Source organism: Prosopis cineraria, unplaced genomic scaffold, assembly GCF_029017545.1.
Source record: "Prosopis cineraria cultivar Desert tree isolate PC_DT_omini unplaced genomic scaffold, ASM2901754v1 PC2260, whole genome shotgun sequence".
In the NCBI taxonomy this organism is placed as follows: domain Eukaryota; kingdom Viridiplantae; phylum Streptophyta; class Magnoliopsida; order Fabales; family Fabaceae; genus Prosopis; species Prosopis cineraria.
In genome coordinates this window covers 3764-12920 of record NW_026557585.1, presented here as the reverse complement: position 1 = coordinate 12920, position 9157 = coordinate 3764, and the positions used below count along the sequence as shown (strand labels likewise).

At 33.0% G+C, this 9157-nt stretch overlaps 1 protein-coding gene across 1 annotated transcript; it reads right to left on the bottom strand.

The window, feature by feature from the left end:
* Window positions 1-732: 732 nt before the first annotated feature.
* On the bottom strand, window positions 733-6653 carry LOC129301610 (transcription factor VOZ1-like). The gene is given in 7 exon segments (XM_054940163.1): window positions 733-1449; window positions 1452-1895; window positions 2037-2367; window positions 2370-2534; window positions 5272-5421; window positions 5576-5835; window positions 6459-6653. Coding segments are annotated over 6 exon segments (1425 nt in total). The 5' UTR covers window positions 5804-5835; window positions 6459-6653; the 3' UTR covers window positions 733-1342.
* Between the last annotated feature and the right edge of the window lie 2504 nt (window positions 6654-9157).

The window sequence follows — 9157 nt, the reverse complement described above, 5'->3', positions numbered from 1 at the left end:
AAAATTAAAATTGTATTCTTATAAAAGTAATCCAATTTTAAATATAATGAATTTAAAATTAACATCTATTAGGCTTAATGAAATATAAAAGATCCAAATATGTTTGAACTCAAATACATTTTAGTTCAAGTCTAATGGATTCAAAATTACAAAGACATTGGGGGAAAATTTTTAAAATTCCTGCCTCCTTGTAATTTTCCCCAAGTTGAGGAAAACAAATGCCCACCCCCACTGTAAGTCCGCCACTGAATATGGACCGTTAAATGAACTTGATGATTTAAATTTAATAATTTTTAAAACATAAAAATTAATCTGTATCATCAAAATTTAATTTAAATAATTCAGATTTGCAGTGGAAGAATAGTGAAAAGAAACCAAGTTCAGAATTAAATGGGATAATGGTGATGGCTCTACCACCAAGTTTCTGGACTAAAAACTGGTAGGTTGGTGACTGCGCCCTCTCAAGAACTTGGCGGTGGGTGATGTGCCAAACCTTCCTCCGGCTCTTCATGTCCGAGAGGTTACCTATGAATGCTGAGCGGAAGAGAAGACATATCTAACCGTAACCAATATATGTGAGGTGCGGCACTCAAGAGGAAACTGTCATGCATGCCATTCGTGACTGTCCCTTCTCCCTGGGATTATTGTAGAATTTCAAATTAAATCAACTACAATTATACAATCATGCCCTCAAAATAGTTATACCCAAAAAAAAACAGATGCTCGGGTTAATTTTACAAGCAACGAACAATAAAACAGGAAACTTGACAATAGAGATTATCATCAGCTAGACTGCATTAATTCTAACTTTGAAAGTTAGATTCCCTTCTTGAGTCATAAAAATTACTCAAAAAAGGACTGAAACGTTTATTACATTGCCAATAATATGTACCATCCATCCCCTTGAAAGTTTATCATGAAGCTAATAGCTTCAAAAGGGCCGCATAAGTGACTTACATTAGCATAATTTTGGTAACAGGCTAATTTCCGTATCATGGTGACTCTGCCTTAATACCATATTTGTCATTTTGGTGAATGCTGGTTCAATTCTATCTCGCATTCACCAATTGCTAATCATAATAACCGCATACATCAATTTTGCTGTGATGTGATCATCTTCAAGAGCTAGAATTCACCATCCAGCAGCCTCTAACGCAGGCACTCCAGCGAGAGAGTGAGATATTCACAATATCTTGACAAGCCAAAAAAACAATGACCTTGGCTTCTAGTTGCTAAAGAAGAAAAGGCAAGTAGATCAAATGAGAGTCGAGGGGCCAAGCGACGCCTTTATTGAATATTAAACAAGCTGACTGCAGCATGTTGTACAACTTCCCATGATGAATTACGTCAGGTAATATTCACCAGCATTCTCAACTAGATAATCATATGGTGCAGGCAAACCATACTCATATGTTCCGTTTCCTGGCATAACTCTGTTAGATCCTGGTAGATGCCACCTATACCAACCTTGGCATTGAGTTTAGCTCTGCCTTTCACAGACTGTTTGTTATCAGGAGGAAACTCAGCAGAGAGCCTCCCCATCTGCTTCTGCAAATCAGCAACTGAATCATTAGTTACCTTCACCTTGGAGTTCTTCTTCCCATCAACAAGCTTTAATTCCAACCGATACAAGGCACATGCATCACACTTGCTAATCTCATACTCATAAAGATGCCACTCAAAATGGTTCAGTGGTTGCGGATCCATATAATAGGACCGCTTCAGGCCTGTGAATTCATTCATCACTTGCTTCCTAGATTCGTGCCAACCACGTCCACTATAATCCGGCAGTGACCTCTGCTTTCTGTTTCCACTCTCAAACGCTCTTCTAGGCTTATCGAAGAAGAGCCACTCCCTGATAGTCTCACCCTCAAGAACACAAAGATCGAACAACTCTGCAGTTGAATAAGAAATTGATTATATAAAATGAAAAATCTTGTCAGCCCTTTCTATTTGGCCTGAATGTCAACCTCCATATCAGTGACTTTTCAAAACAAAGCATAAACGAGGGAAATAACCAACAATAGTTAAATTACCAGGTGCATTCCATGGAGATTTTGCAGTTGCCGCTCCCTCACATTCAGGGATGCCAACATCTTTTCCCTGTGCCTTTGCACTAAGAGCAGCAAAGAGTAAATTGTCCTTCAAACCAATGCCCCCAGGTCGTAGAACCGGGGCCATTCCTGGTGGCCCTTCATTCAATGCTAGAGTAGCATGAAAGCTACTGCAATAGTCTTGAAACCACTCCAGCCCTTGAGCAGGCCTTGGACAGTCCCAAAGTGCACATTTTGGGCCCAAGAAAGCAGAAGGAGGAGGGCAGATGATGGGGAGATAGTTGGACATATGGGGAATGGCATCCTCCTCACAAACGCTGACCCATAAAGACCAGTATACAAACTGTGATTTAAGTCTTGATGCAAGTCAAACTGGTGATATTCTAGAGCACCTCCATCCATATTGTTAGCTGCAACATTGCGAACTCCAGAGGAGAATTTGGTCTCATCAACCAATGGGAAATCATGTTGCTGTCGATTCTGGTTTACAGTAAAACCAATAAAATCAGTATTTATATGTATGATCAGTGTAGAAATAATGAACTAAACGGTAATGCACGTGAACAGAAATGGACTTATTGAAATGTTATTGCTGAAAAGAAAACAAGCTTACATTCTAAGCACACATCAACAGATTGACAACATCACTCAAAAGACGAAAGAAAGAAAAGAAGAAATTAGCCTCCCACATATCGACATCAGGAGGCATTATTCAATCATCAAGATAATGTCATCTGACATATATGGTAAATGGGGCAATTATAAATTATTTTGGCCACCTGTTAACACCTATCAAATACTCAAACATCCTGTTCCATAAATGGATATTATCAAAATACATAGAAAATGCAATGTTCTAAACCCTGGTCAGAGATTATAATTTGACAGCAAAATCGGGATATACAGTGCATAGATACAAGTGTATTGCCTCCAAAATTATATGGCACGGGGATATAGAAGCTTTTGCAAACCAGGGTAAGGGAATTACCGTATGATTAATATGCATCAATTTATTTACAATGAAAAATTAACAAATAATAGTAGAATCAATTTCAGAAAAAGCAATATAGTCTATATTTACAATTAAAACATTACACTAAAATTTGTTGATATGCTTGATGTATTCATTTGACTGAGCTCAATGCATTACAAGAATATATGTCAATATTGATATGTGCTTTATAGCCCATTTAGAGAATTTCAACATATTTGGAAAAGTGAAATTTACTATATTTTGAAACAGGCCACAATCATTTCAAACTTTTTCTAACCCATTTTATGAATACTTGAATGTTTTAGCCAAATATGAAACAAGTGTCCACTATGGGTATTTAATACGGATAAATCAACAAAAAGTAAGCATTTATATCACAATTACATATCAAGATTGAACAGCTAAACCAGTAATGAAGCAGGTGAACAGTTCAAACCAGTAGCAGTTTGCAGGATCCGAACTTTTATATTATTATTTTTATCCATACAGTTTTTGGATCACTTCATTTTGGTGTATCTTGACATCCCACATTTTTATGTAAGAAAGGGGGAGGGGGAAGTAGAATATAAAAAGCAACACCATGTTGGCGCATCAAGCCCACAATTACTCCTTATTTTCTCAATCTTCCTAATCTTCAAATTTTGTGTTTTTCGCTCTCTCCCCTTGCAGTTGATGCCATACTGCATCACCTTTGAAGTAGTCCCCTCTGCTGGATGGTCCTTCGCCATCCATAACAAAAAAACAAAACTTGGGTTCTGCTCTATAGGTATTTGCCATAAGATTTGCAATCGCTATTGCCACCATATCTTATGCTCCAATACATCTCACAATTCTGAAATAAACTTCTTACTTGAGAATCATATTGTTATTTAATAACTATGATAGAAATGGCTTGCGTGCTCCAGCTGTCAGCTGACAGGCTACAGCAATTTTTTCCCCTAATTCCCAGAGAAACTAGGACAAAAGAAGAAAGTGAGATAGAAGTAAATAGAAGGAAACCAAATGAGCATGGCATGTTTTAACATCCAACCAAAAATTAGAGAGTGCTTCTGCTTCCAATGACAATCCTTCCTTTTGGATCATATTATAGGTTTGATTGTTCAAAGCAGTGCTTTAAGGTGATGGATCTAAGGGTGACACACACAACTCCAGGAGTTCCAGCAGGGGCACAGCATTCTTCAGCAGTTTTTTACAATGAGAAACTACCAGAATCTTCAAGTTTCCTAAACTGCTATAAACACGCATCATGCAGTAGATGGTGTTCTCAAACAACTTTTTGTGGTGATATGCCAAAGTTTTCTGATAATAGGGATCAATGGAGGCTAAGTGGCTTAAATGTGGGGTCTCTAACACCAAGCTCATGTAAGACCAGTACAACAGTTAAAAAAAAAAGGAGAGAGATTTCAGGATGAAAGAGAGAAAGAAGATCTCAGAGAGAAGGAAAAACTAGGAGTAAACATAATAATTCCCACCTCAACTCTAACTAAACAAAGTACACAGGCAATTCCAAAATAGTTCAGCCTAACTTAACCAAGCTTATCCTAAAGTATTAATAACACATGACTTACTAATATATACCCACATAATAATTATCCATATAACCATTTTACAGTAAGGATGGTAGCCCTAATATTTTCAATATCATTCAACCATGTTCCAGCATTATTCCTTCCCCCAAGATTTAAAATTTCACTGTTAAAAAAAAAAATGCATATGCATCAATGAACATGGCCATCTTCCTCCAAGCATATACAGTATAAACACCTCAGTTGCATGCCTATGCTGGTATACTGATATTCATGATGCTTGAACGGAGGTGACACCTCCATCTTCATAGGCATCTCATATTAACAAACTATATACCTATATATATATATATATATATCATGTCTTTTCTTTTCTTTTTCTTTTTCGATATCTCAGAACTTCAACTTTGTCAACTCCATAAATTATCAATTATATTATTTCTTCTAGAATTTCCAATTGTCACAGCAAACATGAGAATCTTAAATAACTTGGCATTTAGAATATTTTACCACCACATCAAACTAATATATGCACAAGTGCCAAAAAAAAAAAAACACACACACACACACACATCTGCAATTACAATAACGAAATCATTGCAAATAGTGACCTTCAAAATCCTAGTTGAAACAACTAATGCCAATCCATAAACAAAAAATGCAAAAGAAGTTTATCAGTCCAGCAAAAGGCACTTACCTCTTGGAATATCATATTAACCCCAGCTTGCAGACTCTGATCATTAGGCTCAGGTTTCGGAGCAGCTAATGGACTAGTGGCATCATCTTCTTCCTCACACAGCTGCAATAATCGGCAGATATCGGTCGAAAATGATCCAAGACTGCCACCCTACAGCCATGTTAAAATCGTAATTCATATTCACATCTTCCCACCTTTTATCAAAATATCGCCAACTAGCATTGCAGTTCAGGTTCACGTGTCCTGGTGAATGGAATGGTATGTCTACCAACACGCACAGTATCTGAAAGACATATTAGCTTACTTGCTGTAAAGAAGAAGCCGGAGAGGGTTCATTAAGCTCAGCCTTCCATTCACGAAGCATCTGATGGACCTGCTCCTCAAGAACAGCAGCATCAACCGTCCGACTCTCCTTCCTGGCAAACTGCAGATCTATGAACATCAATTGCAGATCATCAACCCGATTCTTCGCCTTGTCTTTAAAGAGCCTATGTGATGCTGACTTGCAGCTGGTCTTTGAAACCTTTTTCATAGCTAAACCTCCAGTAATTATCCTACAAAACCCTAGAATCATAAATGTAGCAAAACAGTTTCAGAACACCACACACCACTTATGAAGTCTTCAAAAAGACAATCCAAAAGAATACATCCAACATTCAGATGAATTTACCACGAACAGTAGTATATCCCCATTTTACACCCCTCCACCCGAGACGGCCAGAAATTCTAACACTAAGAGTCTGTCGTTTTTAATTGAGGATAAAATCAAATTATAATAAAATAACGGATCGCATTTCAAAAGTAAGTATAATAAGTATAAAGACGAGGATTACAATACACCAATTTTCTTTTAAAAACATAAACCTAACTATCAATAAAGACTATCAAATCATATTGAAGCCGTTCGAACAAATTGAAACAAAAATCCGCTAAATAAATTTACGAAGTGAGATTCAAGCATCATAAATTCCTCCACTCATAAATCAAATAATAAAATCAGCTCAAGGGAGCAACACGAGAGGCAAGGAAGTAGAACCAACCAAGTCGAGATCACAATTTTCAGCGAGAAATGGAAACCCTACAGCCTAATTTAGATAATATTTGCAGAACGAAAGAACAAGCGAAGGTATTAGAGATCGATGAGAGTTATGTTCGCTGCTTACTGGAAACAGAAGGACCGTGCTTACCTCAGACTCTGTGATGCTACTTTCCCGAATTTTGCTGTAATATCTGTGGTTGGTCAGAGAGAGACTCTCTCATATAAAGAGAGAGAGAGAGGAGGAAAAGAGAAAGAAGCCGCTTTATCCCATCGACGACACGACCCTCATCTCCCTCGCTTGCTGAAATCATCAGTTGAGTGGAATAAGGGAAAGGCGAAGGGATATTTCTGAGTGGAATATGTTTCTCAAGACCTCCTGTCTTGGCAAAAGTAACGGTGAAAACTGAAAGATGAAAACTTTATATATATATATATATATATAATTTATATTCTTTTCTACCTTATATATAATTCATTTTTAATTATTTCTTCAACGTTAATTAAATTATTGGTGCTATTTAAAAAAATTCAATTTATTTTTAAATGTATCACCATTGAAAACATTTTTTCTCACATATAATTATTTACTCTTTACTTGTGGAAAATTGTAAAGGAGTAAAATTGAAGAAGATAATTAATGATCCACATTTTTTATATGAGGTGACTTATAAAAGAATCATGTACTTGTATTTGAGATTGAAGGAAGTATTCTTTTATTTTACATAAATAAAGATATTATTATGATGCCATGACCATGCATTTGTAATTTTTCATAATTTTTGAATATTTTTTATAAATTTTATAAAGAGCTGATAATTTTTTTTTGCTGGTTGGAAATTATTGACATACAAATAGTTTGTCATTAAAAATTTAAGAGTTTATTATTACTACACAACAGTTAAAAAAATATAATAAATTGATTATAATATAAAATATAATAAATATTGAGCTGTTTGCTTAGTTTGATCTTATAATATAGACTACTCCTTTAAGTAATAATATGTGAGATGCTTTTTTATGAAAGCATACTAAGTGTTTGATGAATACAAGATAAAAAAAATTAAATTCAAATAGATGAAAAGTAAGAAATGAATGAATGTGTGTTTAAATGGTAACAATATAAAATAAAAGAAGACCAAAGCTGATTTAAAAGTTTCACACTTAAAAAATAGTGTGACTTGTAGGAAGCTAATGTTTATATATATATATATATATGTATGTATGTATGTATGTATGTATGTATGTATGTATGTATGTATGTATGTGTATATCCTAAAAGGATCTAGGGAGAATGATATTAAATTTTCAAAATAATGAATTTATAGCAGTTACGTTTTGACAATTTTTTTAAAAAAAATTAGTTATAAATATTGATTTAGATAGTGATAAATTCAGAACCTTTAACTACAAATAAGACATTTAGATTTTAAATAATATACTCTTAATTTATAATTAAAATTTATTTTTATAATTGTTTGAATTAATATTTATAATTTATTTTAAAAAAATTGTTCGGACTTAACTATTATAAATTTCAAGTTTTGAAATTTTATTGTCAATTTTTTAAAAATCTATTCCTTTTGGAATTGATAATACATTGTAGGGGGGTTTGTTTGACAACTATTTATGAGCTAGCAATAATGTCTCTCCTTGTTACTTTTGGAATAGTTAAAATTTACTCTCTTTAATCTTATTTATAAGATAAATAAAAAATATTTTTTGTCTTATAAATATTTTCTCTTTATCTTATAAAAAAAGAGAAAATATTTTTTATCATGTTTATAAGTTACTTCAATAAATTTTTAATACAAATTTTCTCTTCTATCTTCCATTAAATATTAGAGAAAGAAAATATATTATTAAAGTATATACATTTAATGTGAGCAAATTTAAAAACTTGTTAAATTTTAATATAGAGTTAATGAGTTTCAATATTTTTTTATTTGGGTAAAACATATTAAAAATAATTTATAAATAAAATAAAAAAATACTTATTATTACAGTGATCCTTCTAGAGACAAAAAAGACACAGCTCATTCCCGGCTTTTGAAAAAAAAAAAAAAACAGAATTAATTCGTTTGGTCCTTGTCTTTAGTTTTCAAGCTCACTCAAAAATCAAAAGGGTAATTAAGTATATTCACGTCAACCATCATTCACATATCTTCATCACTCAGGGGCGCTCCTTCGCTCTCCCATGCATCAACACATCTCTATCATAACTTTATTTTAATTTATTTTATTTCTATCAACTTTTATTTCATTCATTTTTTTCAACAACCAAACAGATACTAATATAATGTTTAATTTGGGAGTGGAAAATGTTTTCTAAAAAGGTAATATAAAATGTATTTATTTCATTTTTTTCTAGATACATTTTTTATTTCTTTTTTAAAAAGATAAAATATAGTTTTGATCAGTTTTAATTGATTTTTTAATTTTATAAAGTATATTTTTAGTCATTTAACCTTCATATCATTAGTTTTAAATGATTATTTTTGTAACACTCATTATTATTTTAAAAAAATTAAACTCAATAAGTCAAAATTTGATAATATTTTGTCAATATTTAAAAGTTTAATTTAAAAATTTTTTGTGATAAAACTAATAGTGTTAGGATTAAAGGATTGAAAGTAGACTTTATAAAATTAAAGAATTGAAATGAAACATTATATAAAGTTAAAGAATAAAAATATATTTTAATTTTTTTAAAAAAAGTACGTTTCAGGTATCAAACATTGCTTAACGGTAAATATATACACACATTTCAGTCATTTTATCTTATATTATTTTCCCTCCAAACGCATGAATGCATAAAAGAAAAGGCTTTATGATCAGCAATCCATTCTC